This window comes from Bubalus kerabau, chromosome 11 (assembly GCF_029407905.1).
Source record: "Bubalus kerabau isolate K-KA32 ecotype Philippines breed swamp buffalo chromosome 11, PCC_UOA_SB_1v2, whole genome shotgun sequence".
Taxonomy (NCBI): Eukaryota; Metazoa; Chordata; class Mammalia; order Artiodactyla; family Bovidae; genus Bubalus; species Bubalus kerabau.
Genome location: NC_073634.1, coordinates 76,173,439 through 76,192,535, shown reverse-complemented (window position 1 = coordinate 76,192,535; position 19,097 = coordinate 76,173,439). Strand labels below are relative to the sequence as shown.

The 19,097-nt window shown below is 56.5% G+C and overlaps 1 protein-coding gene and 1 long non-coding RNA gene across 2 annotated transcripts; one reads left to right on the top strand and one right to left on the bottom strand.

Moving 5' to 3' along the window:
• GAREM2 (GRB2 associated regulator of MAPK1 subtype 2) lies at positions 1 to 16,988 on the top strand. The gene is made up of 6 exons (XM_055539151.1): positions 1 to 112; positions 3,068 to 3,208; positions 11,061 to 11,191; positions 12,119 to 13,174; positions 14,129 to 14,292; positions 14,819 to 16,988. Exons 1-6 carry the CDS (start codon positions 1 to 3, stop codon positions 15,837 to 15,839), a joined length of 2,625 nt encoding a protein of 874 aa, XP_055395126.1. The 3' UTR covers positions 15,840 to 16,988.
• LOC129622507 (uncharacterized) lies at positions 13,847 to 15,237 on the bottom strand. Its single transcript, XR_008700024.1, has 3 exons — positions 15,135 to 15,237; positions 14,500 to 14,616; positions 13,847 to 13,993 (listed from the first exon to the last, which is right to left on the bottom strand). It is a non-coding gene; the product is annotated as an uncharacterized LOC129622507 (long non-coding RNA).
• Positions 16,989 to 19,097: the final 2,109 nt, after the last annotated feature.

Genomic DNA, 19,097 nt, shown 5'->3' with positions numbered 1-19,097 from the left:
ATGGAGAAGCTGGCGGCCGGGCTGGCCGGCCTGCGCTGGAGCATGGGCGCCTTCCCGCTGGATCTCATCGTCAGCCGCTGCCGCTTGCCCACGCTCGCCTGCCTCGGGCCAGGTACCGGGGGTGCTGGGGAGAGGGGCCGCGGGGGGCTCTCCCGGCAGGTGCCAGCGGGGCCGTGAGGATGCGGCCCCTGCCCTCCCGCTCCTCCGCGCGGACCTCGCTCTGTTCCCGGCGCGCCTCTCCGGAGACCCGGGGTCCAGAAACCGAGGGTATGCCTCCTCCCGGGCCCCGCGGACGGGCACAGGGACAGAAACCTGGGACAGGGACTGGAGCCGGGCCCCGGAGAGAGCTCTCCGGCCCCGCTGGACCCCGGAGCCTGGCGGAGCCACCCAGCCCGCCCCGTCGGTGCACCCCCTTCTCTCGCCGCCCTCGGACCCCCGTCCAGGCCGCGCCCCCCTCCATCTCTTTGTCTCTGGCCTCTCACCTCGATCCTCCCGCATCCCTGGGCCTCGGACTCTTGTCTTCACACTGCCGCCGCCCCCCACCCCCACCCCAGCCCTCTTGGGACTCTTCTCGCACCCTCCTTTCGCGGCCCGGGGGTGGTGGGCAGCCTCCGCCCCCGCGGACTGGCAGGCCACCTCTGGGCCTGAAGGAGCGAGTCATCCCTCCGGGCGCGCCCCCAAGCCCCCCACCCCTGGCCCTTCCCACGTCTTGCTCCACTTCTCCTTGGGGCCCCGGGGGCCCAGGTTGCTCTGCTGATGCTTGGGGGGCCGAGAGGGGTGCCCGGAGGCTGCCCAGAGCAAGAGGACCGTTTCAGGAAAAGGGGGCCGCTTGGCTGGGGGAGGGGCGGGAGCCGGGGCTGGCAGCCAGGCCGGGGGTTTTGTGTGTGAGAAGAATAGGGGTTTGGCCCGCGTTGGCACACTCGCTTCCCTGAATGCTAATGCGGCCCGCGGCTTCAGGCTCGTCTCCTCTCCGCTGGGGCCAGCAGCCTCTCCGCCGACCCGCGGCGGCCCGGAGTGGGTACAGCGAGTGTCAGCGTGTCCAGGAGCGGGCTCCGTGAAGCCTCTGTGCCTGGGCCGTCGGGCAGGGGTGCCTGGTGGTCCAGTGTCTTGTTCTCGCCCATCATCAGCGTGTGATGCCGATGTCAATAGCAAAGCTGTGTGTGTGTCTGCGTGTAAATGGAATATGCTGGTCCTAGGTCGTGCCTGGCCACTTTCCCATGCATCCTAGTTGGCATCTTCCCCTCCTGGGGGTCTTTTTTGAGGACAGGCAAGCCTCCTTTGGGCTCCCCTGACCTCTGGCCTGTTGTCTTGTTTCCTGCTGTGCACCCGTTACAATGGTCAGTTTATTGTCCTCCTACTGGGCTACGGGCTCCTTGGGGTAGGGCATCCTGCCTAATGAAGATTATGGAAGGACTGAATGAATGAATGAGAGCATGAGCAACTGGTGTAATGGCCCAGCCATCTGTCTGTGACAGTGGTGGCTACGGCTGTGGTCACCTTTTGTTATCAAAATTGTGAGTTGTGAATATGTGATCAAAAGTATGTCTTGGCCCGTGCATTAGTGTGACTGTGAGACTGAGTTGCGTCATAGGGGTGACAAGCCCCTATCGCTGTGATCCAGGTGGCTGGGCTGACTCCACTGTTGGTGACCTTGATCCATGGTTGGAGTGTGTCCTGTGTGGCTGTGGCCTGCATCCCTTGGAAGGGCAGGCGGGGGCTTTAGAGAGCTCTAAGAGGAGGTTACGGAGTAGGAGAGCTTTCTCTGCTCCAGGAGAGGAGTTGAGGAGAAAGCCCCACACTCCCAACCAGATATACACATATATGCGGTGAGAGCCAGGCCCTCCCTGAAGGTCCTGAACACATCTCCGCCCCCCCACTCCCCTCCCGCCATCAAATGCACACACTTCAGGGAGTCCCCAGCCATCAGAGTAAACCATTTCCCATTTGGTTGGGTGGCAGAAATTTATTAAGTTGTGTTGGAGGGAGTATCCCCCACCCCCACCCTCCCCACCAGCTGCATCCAGGAAACGGCTCCAAGGCCTCCTGGAAGCTGGGCCGGCCTCCTGCTCTCCTGGAAACTGTTGCTGGGGTTGGAGCCTCTGGGGCCCGGGCCCCTCCTAACACCTTTGCCCCAGTGCAGCTTCCCCCAGGACTATCCTCCTCCGCTTCTAAATCCACCCCCACCCCCGCCCTGCTCTGGCCTTCATCACTGTGTCCCACAAACTGGGAGGTGAAGGGCTCTGGGAGGGAATGCCAAGAAGCAGCTTCTCTGAGGTGGGGCCAGGGGGTATCTGAGACCCCAAAGGTTCCCTCTCCTTTGGGGTCCCTTGGATGAAGGAGCCTGTCTGTGGCAGTGGGAGAGAAGGAAGGGGCTGCCCAAGGGAGCAGTGAATCAGCTCCTCTAAGCCCTGCTATTCTCCTGGCCCGAGTGACCCACAGCTCTGGACTCCACAATGGACGACCCCTTCTCAGCCCTCTCTGGGGCCCCAACAAGGCGGGGGCCAGGAGCTGACTGGCCCAGGAGCTGATTCGGGGCTGAGAATTCTGCTGGTGTGAGTTGTGGTTCTGAGGTCCAGCCCAAGTGTCTGCTGCTCAGCACTGTCTCCCATCCTCCCTGCTGCCCCTGCCCCCCCACCCCAACTAGTTTGCTGCCCCTTCTGTGAGAGCTCAGACTGCCTCCATTCAGTGCCTCAAACTGGGCCCGCATCCTCTGTTCACATCTCTCCCCACCTCCCGCCCCCTGGGCCTGAGGGCTCCTGGAGGGAGGAGCCCCTGGCTCCAGCACATGGACTGGGACAGCAGGCAGTCCAGTCGAAGGATAAATGCAGGATGGAGGCAGGGTTGGTTGCGGGGGCCCCATCGGAAGCCTGAGCCCTGAGAGACGGGGCCTGATTCAGCCCCAAGCTCACAGCTGGCAGCCCCCGTCCCTGGAGCATTGCTGGCCCGGACGGGGATCGTGGAGAGCTGTCCTCGGGCGGTGTCTCGGTGAGGAGGTCACCCTGCCTCTCTGCCCCTCCTAATGTTCTCTTTTCTCTCCTCCCTCCTCTGTCCGCCTGCCCCCTCCCAGGGGAGTATGCTGAGGGCGTCAGTGAGCGAGACATCCTGCTCATTCATTCCTGCCGCCAGTGGACCACGGTGACAGCCCACACCCTGGAGGAGGGCCACTACGTCATCGGGCCCAAGATTGACATCCCCCTGCAGTACCCAGGTGTGCCCAGGGACAGATGGCACAGAGCCAGTGGGGGCTGTAGGCAGGGGGATGGGTGCAGGAAGTCTTGGGCACTGGATGTTGGTGACTGGCTTTTCTTTAGAGCTGCAGGGATGAGCGAGGTCATGACTGATGAGCGGGGGCGGGGGTGGTGCTGACTAAAGTCAGGATTAGAGTTAGGGTCCAGTGGTTTTTGTACTGGACTGTGAAGCCCTGGGTTTCTGGTTGCAAACCTTTGATTCCCATTTTAAAGTAGATTTGAAACTAATGATTAAAAAAATCCACACCTTCATACCACTACAAGTCAAACCTTAAACCCCGACTAGAGACATTTGGTGTGTACCACAGTCTGCCTCATTAACCCTTTTTGTACAGCCCCTCAAAGAAAATATCTCCTGCCAGGATTCTCTCAGTATTGCACAACCCAAAGACATAGAAATAAAGGGATGCCCAGGCTGATTATATGGCTGCATCTGCTAGCGTTAATCCTGTTTTTCCGATGCTTGTGTTAAATTTATTGTTTTCGTTGATTGACTTTTTTCTTTAAAGTCTTCATTGAATTTGTTACAATATTGCTTATGTTTCATGTTTTGATTTTTTGGCACCAAGGCATGTGAGATCTAAGTTCCCCATCAGGGATCAAACCCACACCCCCTGCATTGGAAGGCGAAGTCTTAACCACTGTGCCACCAGGGAGGTCCCCATTGATTGACTCTTAAGTGAATGCTAAAATTTAAAAACTTTTAATAAAATTATGCTTGAGACCAGGGCTTCCCTGGTGGCTCAGTGGTAAAGAACCCAACTGCCAGTGTAGGAGACCTAGGAGACTTGAGTTCGGTCCCTGGGTCAGGAAGATCCCCTGGAGAAGGAAATGGCAACCCACTCCAGTACTCTTGCCTGGGAAAACCCCATGGACAGAGGAGCTTGGGGGTGCAAAGAGTTGGACACAACTTAGCAATTAAACAACAACAATGAATATTTACTTTTATCTATTTTATATGTGATGCTGATGTCCTAAAGATTTTGTTTGAAGAAAGGATTCTGCTTCTAAAAAAAGAAGCCCTTTCATTTTACACAGGATGGAACAGAGGCCTAGGAAGGGAAATGACTTGCCCAGGGTCGCACAGAAGAGCAAGGGCTAGCACCCAGGCATCTTGATCTTTGGGCTGGTGCTGGCTGCCACATCAGGGATGCAGGGTTGTTGTTCCCTGAATGAGAAGGGTGCAAGACTGGTCGCCGTCAGCCCAGAGATGCCCCTATGCAAGCCCAGGAGCCCACAGCTCCTGTGTATCAACATGAGCTGCTTTCCAGACACTGGGCAGAGCTTTGCCACCATCCCAGCCTCACAGCACCTGTGAGGAAGTCTTACAGAGCTCCAGGAGTCAGGAGTTAAATCAGTTCTGTGTTTAACTGCTACCCACCCCGAAACAGGGCTTCCTTGGTGGCTCAGATAGTGGAGAATCCGCCTGCAATGTGGGAGACCTCGTTTCGATCCCTGGGTTGGGAAGATCCCCTGGAGAAGGGAATGGCAACCTACTCCAGTATCGTTGCCTGGAGAATTCCATGGACAGAAGAGCCTGGCGGCTACAGTCCATGGGGTCGCAAAGAGTCAAACATGACAGAGCGATTTTTACTTTCACCCTGCAACAAAGGTTGGAATCCTTGGAGCTGGGAAGGCTCCCAGCCGCTTCCTCACAGGTCTGCTGTTCCCCCTCTGGCCCTGCCTGGTTCTCCCCTGAGTCAGTGGGACAGGACCAAACCCTTTAGAGGGCTTCCGCTTTTTACAACACCCCGTGAACTTGTTGTAGTTCCCACACCCCTGTAGTCCCTACACCCCATTTTGAAGATGAGGAAACTCAAGTATCTTTCTGACCTAGGGTTCTGTCCTGGGGCCCCTGGGAAGGCCTGCCCAAACTAGAAACTTCCCAGCCTGGGTATTTGGCATTGGTCCAGGGAAAAGTCCCAGGTCATCTCATTGGGACAAAAAAGCAAAGACTGGGGGACTTCCCTGGTGCTCCATTGGTTAAGACTCTGCCCTTCCACTGCAGTGGGCGCGGGTTCCATCCCTGGTCGGGGAATAAGATCCCGCTGCCAATAAAAACCAAAACAAATCGGGGAAACCGAGATCCAGAGTCTCCTAGGGAACTGTGGGTCCACGGGTCTTCTGGCTCTTTCCCTCCATCGCTTTGGGTGGCCTCTTGACTGTGTATGGTGGTGATCATGGGGTGAAAGCTGGCTAGCCGAGGTTTCGCATCCCTGACCCATCTTTCCAGTGGGCTGCTCGCGCCCCGCCTGGTTGGGGGGCGGGGGTAGGGAGGCCGAAGCCCCCCTAGGAGGGGGAGGGGCCGCCGGCAGGTTAACGAGGAAGCTCTGAGTGCACAGCCCGACGCTGGTTCCTCCTAGTGAATTAGTAATAGCGCGGGCTGGCGGGCGGGCGGGCTGGGGCGGAGGCTGCGGACCTCGGAGAGAGACGCCGCGGTGGGCCGGGTGGGGGGCGGTAAGGAGAGGGGAGGAGAGCTCAGGGCGGTGCCTGGTCCCGAGTCGGGTAGGGGGCGCTGCTGGGGACCCGGGTCTCCAGGCCAAGGTTCACCCCCGGGGGAGGCAGGGAGACCGGCCTTCTCCGGGACTCCGCGGAGCACCGCGTGAGCCAAGTTGTATGCTTCCATTTTACCGATAGGAAAACTGAAGCCTATAGCGATTAAAGAATTTGCTCAAGACCATACAGGTGGCAGGTGGCACCAGGTCTGTCCGACTGTCAAGTCTGTGCATTTACCCACCATTCTTTAAGGAGCATCTGCTCTGGGTCAGGTGCTGGCAGGGAGCGGTGACAAACAAGACCCAGCTTCAGGCTGGAAGGAACGGTCAGGACCGCGATTATGTGGTTTGGGAGTCTCGGGCAGGGAGGAGGGGCAGGCTAGGGTGGGGCAGGTCCCTAGAGCCGCGGGGGTCGAGGGGGAAGACCTCTTGTCTCTTGTAAGGGGAAGGCAGGAGAGGAAGCTGCCTCCAGTGGGGCCGCAGAGGGAGGAGAAGGCTTCCAGGGGCCAAAGCATCACTCCCCAGAGGTCTTCTTTCCTTCCTCCCGGCAGTGATGACCGGTGCTGGGCTCAGGCTGCGGCGGAGGGGGTGGTGCTGGCTACCATGGTTACATCGATCTTCCCTGCCACATCCTCCCCCGGCTCTAGCCCTGACTTGGCTCCAGCTCTCCCCACAGCGGGCAGTGGGCATTTCTCCCTGCCTAGCTGCTTGGAATTGGTGGTGGGGGTGGGGGTGGGGGTGGTTGTGTGTGGATATGGGGGCGGCGACTGGATGAGAGAAGGGGGCCACTCTTGGATGGTGGCAGACCTGTGATTCCTGACCTGCTCTGTCCCCTCCCCAGGGTATCCCTCTGCCCTCTAGGGCTGTGGCTCATCTGAGGCCTCTTTCCACCAGGGTCTCAGATTAGTTGGAGCAGGGTGCGGGGTAGGGATGGGGTGCATTCCCTCTGGCTTTCTCTGGGCATATCCCCCTCTCTTGATTCTCCCTTTTCCTGCTTTTAGATGTTGACGCTGCAGGCGCTGCCCTGAGCTCTCTGCATTAGGACAAGTGTCTCTGTCTGGGTTCTGGTTGGGCTTTGAACCCACCACAACCCCCATGCTGTATATACAACGCTGTGTGTTCTTGCTAGGAGTACACTGTGGGATTTCTCTGGGAAGGGGGTCCCCGATGGGTTGGGATCCTTTTTTCTTCCTTTTCCCTGAGCTATCTGGCCTGCCCCACAGCTGACACTGCCTCCTGTGGGCCGGTGATCTTCTATTACTTCTGACTACACTTCCCCAAGCCCTGCACCCACACGCTCACCTGCCTGCCCTAGGAGCACCACCTGCAGGGCCTCATTTGGCCTCCCCAGTTTGGCCCATGTTTCTGATAGCTTACGGTGCACGGTGTTGGATTCATGATCTCTGAAGAAGATTTAGCTTTGGGACTAGGGACCAGGCTTGATCACTCAAGAGCTTTTGTGTAGCAGAATTTTATTAAAGTATGACAAGGGACAGAGAAAGCTTCTGACATAGACATCAGGAGTTATGTAGTTATTATAATAAATCAAAAGCATGTCTCAAGGTTGTAAAGCTCTTACTAGACCCACTCCCAGAATTTACATTTTAAGATAACAGGATTAGCCAGAAGGTTTTCAGGAAGGAGAAACTGTCCTCAAGCAGGATACATTGTTGTCATATAATCCTTCAGTTCAGTCAGTTCAGTCGCTCAGTCATGTCCGACTCTTTGCGACCCCATGAATCGCAGCACGCCAGGCCTCCCTGTCCATCACCATCTCCCGGAGTTCACTCAGACTCACGTCCATCGAGTCAGTGATGCCATCCAGCCATCTCATCCTCTGTCGTCCCCTTCTCCTCCTGCCCCCAATCCCTCCCAGCATCAGAGTCATTTCCAATGAGTCAACTCTTCGCGTGAGGTGGCCAAAGTACTGGAGTTTCAGCTTTAGCATCATTCCTTCCAAAGAAATCCCAGGGCTGATCTCCTTCAGAATGGACTGGTTGGATCTCCTTGCAGTCCAAGGGACTCGCAAGAGTCTTCTCCAACACCACACTTCAAAAGCATCAATTCTTCGGCACTCAGCCTTCTTCACAGTCCAACTCTCACATCCATACATGACCACAGGAAAAACCATAGCCTTGACTAGACAAACCTTTGTTGGCAAAGTAATGTCTCTGCTTTTCAATATGCTATCTAGGTTGGTCATAACTTTTCTTTCAAGGAGTCTTTTAATTTCATGGCTGCAGTCACCATCTGCAGGAATTTTGGAGCCCCCAAAAATAAAGTCTGACACTGTTTCCACTGTTTCCCCATCTATTTCCCATGAAGTGATGGGACCAGATGCCATGATCTTCATTTTCTGAATGTTGAGCTTTAAGCCAACTTTTTCACTCTCTCTTTCACCTTCAGCAAGAGGCTTTTGAGTTCCTCTTCACTTTCTGCCATAAGGGTGGTGTCATCTGCATATCTGAGGTTGTTGATATTTCTCCCGGCAATCTTGATTCCGGGAAGAAGCTTGTGCTTCTTCCAGCCCAGCATTTCTCATGATGTATTCTGCATATAAGTTAAATAAGCAGGGTGACAATATACAGCCTGGACGTCCTCCTTTTCCTATTTGGAACCAGTCTGTTGTTCCATGTCCAGTTCTAACTGTTGCTTCCTGACCTGTATATAGGTTTCTCAAGAGGCAGGTTAGGTGGTCTCTCTTTCAGAATTTTCCACAGATTATTGTGATCCACACAGTCAAAGGCTTTGGCATAGTCAAGCAGAAATAGATGTTTTTCTGGAACCCTCTTGCTTTTTCGATGATCCAGCGGATGTTGGCACTTTGATCTCTGGTTCCTCTGCCTTTTCTAAAACGAGCTTGAACATCAGGAAGTTCATGGTTCACGTATTGCTGAAGCCTGGCTTGGAGAATTTTGAGCATTACTTTACTAGCATGTGAGATGAGTGCAATTGTGCGGTAGTTCGAGCATTCTTTGGCATTGTCTTTCTTTGGGATTGGAATGAAAACTGACCTTTTCCAGTCCTGTGGCCACTGCTGAGTTTTCCAAATTTGCTCCGTAGTAAGGCGCTGGCACCCCACTCCAGTACTCTTGCCTGGAAAATCCCATGGATGGAGGAGCCTGGTAGGCTCCAGTCCATGGGGTCGCTAAGAGTCAGACACGACTGAAGTGACTTAGCAGTAGCACAGAGTTTAAACTGAGTTGTTTGTTGTGTAATCATCAGTTCTTAAAGGAAAGAACGTTTTATGTGACTAAGACTAAGGAACGTAGAGGAAAAAAAAAAAGTTTGTCCTTTTCTCCTCCTTGAGATCCCCAGACCCCTCTCTCCTTGGGGACCCCCAGATTTCTTATCAACCTGCGTAGGAATTGACTCTCTCACTCCCCACTGGTTCCTTCCAGGGTCCCAGTTTTGGTTAACAGCTCTGCTGTCTCCATTTCTGACCAGGCTGGTAGCTGCAACCCCTTCCTCCCTCGACACTTGGCAGTCACCACAGTCTGATGAGGCTCCCTGCTGGAACCTGTACCCCTTGTTCTGTTTGTTTTTTGCTTTCCCCTCAGCTGATGCCCCTGCTCTTTTCCAGAACTTGTTACTGGGTTATTTACCTAAGTGTCCCTGTTATCTTTATAGAGTTCACCTTTGATCTTGGTCTTTCTTTGCTCAGAACACTCCAGTGGGTTTCATTCTTATGGAATAAAGTCCTACCATATGGCATTCAGAGCTTTTCATAGCCCAGTCGCTGTCTGCTCCACCCGTCATCACCCCCGTCAAATCCTACTCTCCAGGCACTCACCATGTTGGCAGGCAGTTTGCTTCTGTGACCATGTGTCTTGACTCATGCCGTTTCTTTTGTGTGGAATGTTCACTCTGTAAAATTCATTCTTATGATCCCCCAACACGGACAGGCAGATTTCCCTCAACTTGGTGGTCTCCTCGTCTTTTGTCGAGTCTGTTGTGGTCATCCTGCCATCCCGTCACACCCTGCTGTCACATACTAGATCTGGATTTGATATCTTGATGGCAGATCATATCTTACCCAGATCTGCCCCCCTCATTGAGCCTAGGCTAGTGTCTGGCACACAGTAGGTGCTCTATAAATGCTTGTGGAATGAATAAATGAATGTAATAGGCAGCAACCACCAGAAACACTGCAGAAGTTAGAGTCACCTTGTCTTCTCTCAGCCTATACAAGACTCTCTTCCTCCTGTGTAAGGCCTAAAAAGAGGCCAGATGCCAGCCTGGTTCACAGCCTGTCTTTGTGCTCATGTAAGTGGGCACATGGGGCTTCCCAGGTGACTCAGTAGTAAAAAATCTGCTTGCTAATACGGAGACACGGATTCCATCCCTGGGTCAGGCAGATCCCCTGGAGGAGGGCGTGGCCACCCGCTCCAGCGTTCTTGCCTGGGAAATCCCATGGACAGAGGCACCTGGTGGGCTACAGTCCCTGGGGTTGCAAAAGAGATGGGGACGACTTAGCAACTAAACAACAACAAGGTGGGCACATAAAAGGTATGTGGCCAGTGAGGTCAGTTAACACAGAGGGGTGTCAGCGTTACAGATTAGCATCATTCTTTAAAGCCCGTGTCTTCTGGGGGCTTCTGCTGAGCCAGTGGAAACACAGCCTTGGACTGCAGATCAGGAAGACCTCATCTGAGGGAGGCAGCTTGCTGGGCTCAGATCTGAGGCCTCTGGGAGAGTGGCGCTGGATGTTGGACCACAGCAGGGTTTGGGAACAGATCAGGAGTCAGAGTGGCTCTCCTTGGGTCTCCAAAGCCTGGGGCTGGGCCCTGGTTTGCCCATTGCATCAATGTGGGTTAGCAATCTAAAGCTAACACAGGAGGCCAGATTCAGACAGGGCCTGCAAACCTCTGCTCCAGCTTCTTTAGATGAGGATTCAAAATCCCTGAGAGGGGAAGGGATTTGTCTGGGTCATAGCAAATCAGAGTTGGGCTGGGACCAAGCTAGGCATCAGCATCCCCATTGCCACACTAATGTTGGTGTTCAAGTGTTTGGGTACCAGTTTGCCCTTGAGTTTCTCTAGGCAGACAGCTGCTGGCCCTGTCACACACCCACAAACTCTCCACTGGGTAAGGGCTGTGCTCTATTTGCTAGGAATATGTGCTCACCTCCCTGCTGAGTCTTGAACCAGCTGACCAGCTTCCACTAGTGCAAACCTGCCCTTCTGCCCACCTGAGTTCCAGAGGGACTGGCTGAGATGAGGGGCGAAAGATGTGGGGACCATGAGGCCTCTCAGGATGCAGGCTAGGCTTCCCAGCAAGCAGGCCCACCCTAACAGCCTGCGTTCTGTCCTTTGCAGGGAAGTTCAAGCTCCTGGAGCAAGCCCGGGATGTTCGGGAGCCAGTGAGGTACTTCAGCAGCGTGGAGGAGGTGGCCAGCGTCTTTCCTGATCGCATCTTTGTGATGGAAGCCATCACTTTCAGTGTCAAGGTCAGTCCTTTCTGCACCGGGCATGGTGCCCCCAGGTTTCATTATCCTCAGGGGCAAGCCTGACCCTGGATGGAGGGCTCCCGCTAGGTTCTGAGAGGTAGAAGTGTCACAGTGTGGCTTCCGGCAGCCCCCTGAAAGTCTTTGGCTAGGTGTATGAACTTTCTGGAACTGGGCCCAAGAACTTCCTGCAAAAGGTGGGGAAGCAGGAAGTGTGTGTGGAGGTATGTGTGTGGAGGTTCATGCCTTGACTTGGAGATCTTTCAGGGCAGCCATCCTAGCATCTACTGGTGGAGGTGGTGGCTGTGAAGACATAGAGTGCAAACAGTCCCCCACTTAATGTACAGATAGCTCTTTACTATTTACAAACCCCTTTCTTATCCATCAATTCATTCCTCTTCAGAGTAGTCTTGTTGAATAGGTGGAGGATTATTATTGCCCAATTGTAAAAAAATGATACAAGCATTGCTGTATATTGAATATTTTCAAAGTATTTCAGTATACGTAAAGTCTACCTGGTGGCTCAGATGGTAATGAATCTGTCTGCAATGTGGGAGACCCAGTCCTATCCCTGGAGAAGGAAATGACAACCCACTCCAGTATTCTTGCCTGGGAAATCCCATGGACAGAGGAGCCTGGCAGGCTACAGTCCATAGAGTCACAGAGTCAGACATGGCTGAGCGATTAACACTTACTTTATAGTCTATTTAATCCTTACAGCAATTCTTACAGCAAATAAAATAATTACCTTTCCAAGAGGTAACTCTGAGGCTGCACCACCGTGACCACGTGGCCTCTACAGAATGCAGGCCCTCAGTCCAGTGCTCTTGATCTTGGGAAAGCCCCAAAAGAAGGGTTGCCCTCCTGGGTCCCCAGACTGGCTTTCCCCCGCCTGGGGCTAAGGCCTCCCTCTGTTTCTGGGTTCCCCAGGTGGTGTCAGGGGAGTTCAGCGAGGATAGCGAGGTGTACAACTTCACGCTGCACGCGGGTGACGAGCTCACTCTCATGGGGCAGGCGGAGATCCTGTGCGCCAAGACCACCAAGGAGCGCTCGCGCTTCACGACCCTGCTGCGCAAGTTGGGCCGGGCCGGAGCGCTGGCCGGGGTGGGCGGCGGCGGTGGCGGCGGCGGCCCGGGGGGCGCGGGGGCCGCGGGTGGCGGCGGAGGCCCCAGGCCCATCAAAGGCAAGATGCCCTGCCTCATCTGCATGAACCACCGCACCAACGAGAGCCTGAGCCTTCCCTTCCAGTGCCAGGGCCGCTTCAGCACGCGCAGCCCGCTGGAGCTGCAGATGCAGGAGGGCGAGCACACGGTGCGCGCCATTATCGAGCGCGTGCGGCTTCCGGTGAACGTGCTGGTGCCCAGCCGCCCACCCCGCAACCCCTACGACCTGCACCCGGTGCGGGAGGGCCACTGCTACAAGCTGGTCAGCATCATCTCCAAGACAGTGGTGCTGGGGCTGGCGCTGCGCCGCGAGGGACCGGCGCCGCTGCACTTCCTGCTGCTCACCAACACGCCGCGCTTCGCGTTGCCGCAGGGCCTCCTGGCCGGGGACCCGCGCGTCGAGCGCCTGGTGCGCGACAGCGCCTCCTACTGTCGCGAGCGCTTCGACCCCGACGAGTACTCAACCGCAGTGCGCGAGGCGCCCGCCGAGCTGGCCGACGAGTGCGCCAGCCCGCGCCGCGCGCGCCTCTGCTTGCCCGCGCCCCCGCGCGCCCTCGTGCCCGCCCGCGCTCCCGGCCCCGGCCCACCAGGCGACGGCGACCAGGAGTACGTGATCCCCGACTGGGCCGGCGGGCCGGAGCCCGCCGCGCCGCCCGCCGAGATCCCCTACGAGGAGCTGTGGACGCACCAGGCAGCCGAGAGCCTAGTCGAGGGCAGGACCCGGCCGCTCCCGGGGCCCGACCTCATCTCCTTCGGAGCCGCCGGGCCGCCCCGCCTGGAGCCCGAGGCGGCGCCGCCTCCCGTGCCTCCCAAATCCGAGGCGGTGAGTGGATGCGGTGGAGGCGAAGAGGGTGGGAGGCCGGTCGCTGAGCTCTGTGGGCCCGGCCTTCCGGGGAGGTGGCCAGCCACGGGGCAGGGTTTGAATTTGGAAAGCTCGTTCTCCTGGGCCCCTGCCTTGGCATCTCGGTCTCCAGCCCCCGAGGTGTGCGACAGAGGGTGGCCAGAGGTGGGGAGGGGGGAGAAAAAAAAGAGGAAAGAGACGCAGACGCTTTTGTAGGAAGGGGTACCATGGACGGTGGCCTTGGGAGTTGTGGGACAAAGATACCAGCAGGTCCCTAGCCGCATAAAGTATGGGATGAGCCTAGAACAGCGTTACCCAGAAGGTTTCACAGAACAAAGGCTCCTTTAAGTTGTCTGGTGAAAAGAAGGGTCTAGGGTGAGGAAAGTTTAGAAAATACAGTCTGATTCCCAGCTCTCCCCATCCTCACTTTGGAGCCACAGAGTATCCATTATAATAAAGGCTTCGAGAAGTCCTGCAGGTCAGAAACCCATTCATCTGGGTTTAACACAGAAGTTTCCAACAGAACTTGTCCACAGACTATATACAGCACCTATTAATATCCCATGGAGTCCACTTTGAGTGTTTGACCGATAAGAAAGGGATCCAGATGGCAGATACTTTTCCTTCCCTTCTTCTCATTACACCTTTGTCTTCTTTCTCTCCTTTTCCTTGAGGAAGGAATATGTCTACTTGTTGATGTTTGTTTTGTCTACTTCTCTGTTTCTTCTTACATTCACGATGGATTTTGAAGGCCGCACGAGACAGTTGCGCGTGTTGTGGACTCTCAATGAGTCTGACAGGCTGGAGATGACGAGAAGGGGTGGGGTGGGTGGCTGAGTAGCAAGGCCAGCTTTTGGCAAAGTGGGTCAGTCGCAGGCACCCCCCCTTGCCCAGCTGCCTGGAGACGGGGGTGGCATCATGGCCCTGTGCTTGCAGGTGAAGGAGGAGTGCCGCCTGCTCAACGCCCCTCCTGTGCCCCCGCGGGGTGGCAGTGGCCGGCTCTTGGGTAGCCCCCCAGTACCCCCACGCTTCCCTAAGCTGCAGCCCATCCACTCCCCCAGCTCCAGCCTCTCCTACTACTCCTCTGGCCTCCAGGATGGGTGAGCCCCTCCCTTCCTTCTCTGGGTCCTGGGCCACCTCAGGTGGATGGAAGCAGGCGAGGGGGCCAGGGAGAGGGCGGGGAAGGGAGCCAGTGTGAGGAAGAGGAAGACTGCAGACCCTGGGGTTTGGAGGGTGCATATTGCTGAGCCGAACCTGAAGGAGGGGCCCTTGGGGTCTGGGGCTTCCTGCCTCAGTTGGCTGCTTACCTAAATGATGATGACTGCATGGGAGTGTGGCTCTCTTTCCTTCCAGACTGAGATCTGCTGCAGGATGGAGTACTCCATGCCATTGAAAATTTTCTGTGTAGTTCAGTTTAGTTTTTCCTGGAGTGCAGGTTGCCGGAGGGAAGAATAGAGCAATCTCAGAGGGCCTCAGGCCTTGGGGGCTGGGAGATGGACGGGCCAGCATGGCTGGGATCTCTGTGACCTAGCGGGATGGTGGTTTGTGGTGGCACATGTGTGTGCCTGTCACGTTTCCCTCTTGCTCTGCTTACCCGTCTGTCTGTGTCTGTCTTTCTGTCTGCAGGGGGGGGTCCCGAAGTGGCAGTGGCTCGCCGTCACCCGATGCCTACTCCCTCTATTGCTACCCCTGCACCTGGGGAGACTGCAAGGTGGGCGAGTCCTCCAGCCGTCCACCCCCGGGCCCCCTGCCCTCGACCACGCAGCCCAGCCAGGCCTCCCGGGCCCTTGTGGAGCCCCTGAGTAGTCGAGCTGCCTCTCTCCTGGGGGCCGACACCCCCACCAAGACCTACCACGGCTGCCCACCTCCATTCAAGCCCTCCCACCCCCAGAAACGCTTTGCTCCATTTGGAGCTCTTAACCCCTTTTCCGGGCCTGCCTACCCCACGGGCCCTTCGGCGGCCTCCTCTTCCGGGCCAGCAGCTCCCTCAGGTCCCCTGGCTACCTCCAGCCCCGCTTACTCCCCAGGCCTGGGCTCTCCAGGCCAGGCCTACTTGGCAGCTTCCGCCTCCTCCTGTCCCACCTCCTCCTCCTCCTCCTCTGAGTGGCAGGAACCCTCCCTGGAGCCCTTTGACCCCTTTGAGCTGGGCCGGGGCAGTTCTCCAGAGCCTGAGCTGCTGCGCTGTCAGGAGCCCAGAGCCGTGGGGGCCCCTGGGCCTGGCCTCTCGCCACTTGGACCCCCCAAGGCCTTTGAGCCCGAAGGCTTGGTGTTGCGGCAGGGCCCCACCCCACTGTCACCGGTGGCCCCACAGGGCCCCGAGGCTGGTGGAGCGCGACTCCTCACCCAGGGGCGCCTTGAAGGGCCTCCTGCCAGTCCCCGGGATGGGGCCACGGCCTGGGGAGGCCGAGAAGCCACCTCCTGGCAGCCCCCTGCTGACCTCTCTGCACTCTCCCTGGAGGAGGTCTCCCGAAGTCTGCGTTTTATCGGGCTCTCAGAGGACGTGGTCAGCTTCTTTGCCCGAGAGCGCATAGACGGCAGCATCTTCGTGCAGCTCAGTGAGGACATCCTGGCAGATGACTTCCGCCTGACCAAGCTGCAGGTCAAGAAGATCATGCAGTTCATCAAAGGCTGGCGGCCCAAGATCTGACTTTCCGGCTTGGGGCCACCTGACTGGAATTTTGGCCCGGAAGCCCCCCGGGGGGCCAGCCCTGGCTCTGCAGGGGGACAGCCCTCCCCGAGGCGGGGCCTGCCGCCGGGAGAATCTCTGCCAGGACTGCAGCTGCTCAGCAGTCAGAGAGAGTGAATCCAGGAGAGGCGTGCTGGGAAACGGCGTCCTCTCGGCCAGACGCCTGCATGCCTCTTGCCTCTGAGTGTGCAGAGTACGTGGGGGAGGGGCTGAAGGCACCAGTGAACAGGGTGCCCAGGGCTGTGATTCCCACGGGGCAGCCAGAAGCTGGCTTTTGTGGTGACCTAACAGCTCCCTCCGTCCTGCTGTGGAGCTCCCCTGACAGCTTGCACTCAGTCCACAGCTTGTAGGTGCAGGCCGGAGACGAGGGAAGACGACGGCCCACCACTGAAGCACAGATTCCCCAAGTGCCCGTTGTCCTCTGTGGACTCTGCTCCAAGCTGCCTCAGAGTTGGAGGGCGAATTTCTGTATCTCTGGGATGCCCTCTTTACCCCCTGTCCCCCCGCTTTACCATGTGCTGGGTCCCTGGCCCCAAACACAGGTGTATCGCGTACAAGCCTGAGCCGACACGTGCAGAGCTCCACCTGTGGGCTCTGGTTCTTGGGTGATGCCTTTGGAAGGCCACAGCCCTGCCCTTGACCCACTTACCTGGTGAGGGAGGCATTTGCTCCCCATGTTTCCAGCGCTCTGGCCTCTGCCCCAATCTCATTGCATCTAGCCCTCTGTCCTGCCTGTTGGGTCCAGTATGTGACGACTCTGTTTCTGTGGAAGGGCAGTGATTCTAAGGGCAGCTGCACCCTCATTCCAAGGTGGGTGGCCTTCAAGCACTCCCACTGGTCTCCCGCCCCATCCCATGACTCCTGCAAACACCTGGTGTCCTTCCCTGGCTTTCTGTCGCTGGTGCAGGTGGCTTGGGAGAACCTACTTTTATCCTCCTGGAGCTGAGGCCTCCTGTGCTTGTTCACCTGCATCTGAGCAGGTCTTTGTGCCCTGAATCCCGAGCATGGCCATCTGCCGGCACTCAGAGCAGGTTGGCTGTCATGTCCAACCACCCATCCCCTGAGCTCTTCTCTGTCTCACTTACCAGAAGCACACTAATTCTCCTAGTGTCAGGCCCAGGGGTGTCAGCCTTCTCGTCTGCCTTATCTAGATATTTATTTCCTCTGTTTTTCTATCTTAAGAGTAGAGAAGCTGTGCCAGCGCTCATGCCCTGAGCAGGCTGTCTCAGCACGGAGGGGAGTCAAAGTAGAGCACAGAGACTGGGATGCTGAGACGTTGGGTTTCCTTGCCGACCACTTAGTGAGGCCTCGAGGGCTAGTGAAATAAATGCTAGACCACTGAAGAGTAGTGTGCGTGGAACTGTGTTCTTTCAGAGGGCCGTGGGGACCAACTGGCATGATGCCTGTGCCCTTGGGGCAGGGGAGGAGCTTGGAAATGGTTATGCACATGGCCCACTTGTTCCTCAGAGGCAGCTGATAGAGCGGCCCTTGTTCCTTTTTGAAAACCCCTCACCTGTCCCAAAACTGTAAGAACCTTCAATTCCCATTAATGTTTCAGCATAATGTAACACACCTCCCTAGGGCTGCTGGGGCTTCCCTGGTAGCCAGCTGGTAAAAAATCTGCCCGCAATGCAGGAGACCCTGGTTCAATTCCTGGGTCTGGAAGATCCCCTGGAGAAAGGATAGGCTACCCATACTCCGGTCTTGGGCTTCCCTGGTGGCTCAGATGGTAAAGAATCTGCCTACGATGCAGGAGACCTGGGTTTGGAAGATCCCCTGGAGCAGGAAATGGGTCCACTCCAGTATTCTTGCCTAGGAAATCGCATCAACAGAGGAGCCTGGCGGGCTAGTCCATGGGGTCACAGAGTCGGACACGACTGAGCGACTAAGCATAGCAGTTAGGGCTGCTGGGTGGAAAGATCATACTTCAGAGCCCCATGCTCCTACCCAGGTTTAATTTCCTGTCTTGTCCAAACGCCTGCCTTGAGGCTGCTCAGACCCCTGCTCTGACAGTGCCGCCCCCACCCCCGGAAGCCTGTTACTGGCCTTGGTGTAGAGGATCAGTTCTCTACCTTCTGTGGGTCACCTGAAAACTCCAACTCAGAGATGCCTTGGTGTTCAGAGTCTGGCTTCCTAGCAGCCAACTGTTGAGTGTTGAGCTGGGGCTGAGCTCCCCACTTGCTGGTCCCCACAGCAGAACTGGGACCGGGGGGGATACTGAAGTGCTCACAGCTGGACCAGAGGTAGGAGGGATCGGTGACATCTCCAAGTCAGGATGGTGCAGCGTGACAGGACCTGAATTACAATTCTATACATTCAGTGGATCCTTCTGCCAGACCCGAGAGGAGCCCCAGAGCTGTTTACCTGGACTGGGCTCTGTTTCTGCCAGAATACAAGTGCAGGAACTTACTCCACCTGAGGGCAGGGGGCGGGGCAGAGTGGAGGTGTCAGTCGAGTGCAGGCAGTGGTAGGTATTTGGGCATTGTCTACCTTCTGTGCTCTGCGGCAGCTGAGATGTGCAGGATGCACTGACCAGGAACGTGTTACCTCCTCTGCCTAGTGCAGAGGATGAGAGGATTGGATAGCATCACCGATTCAAAGGACATGAACTTGGGCAAACTCCGGGAGACAGGGACAGGGAGGCCTGGCATGCTGCAGTTGGTGGGGTTACAAAGAGTTGAACACGACTTAGCAACTGAACAACTGCCTAATACCAACGTTCCATAAACATTCCGAGCACGCACATGAATGAGTTATACCAAGAAAGGAACTGGGTAAAACTGTCCACCTAGGATATGCAGTTTGGGAAAAGGAGTCTCTCTCACACGCTGGCCCTCCATACCTCTCCTACTGTTTGGTTTAGCCGGGACTCTTCCCCGCTGTAAGCAGAAGCCCAGCCAAAGCCCTTACATGTGCGTGCATGCATGCTAAGTCACTTCAGTTGTGTCCATGGATTGTAGCCCACCAGGCTCCTCTGTTCCTGAGGATTCTCCAGGCAAGAATACTGGAGTGGGTTGCTGTGCCCTCCCTCCAGGAGATCTTCCAGACCCAGGGATCAAAGGCCATTCTCCATCACTGCAACTTCTCTCTTAAGGTGCTGCTCCAAGCTCCCAACACATTCCTACCCCAGAGCACAGGGCTTTATTTCAGCTTACTCTTTTGAAGGAAAGGGGGTTACACCAAAAGGGCAATGACAGAAAAGAAGGCAATGGGCAGTCA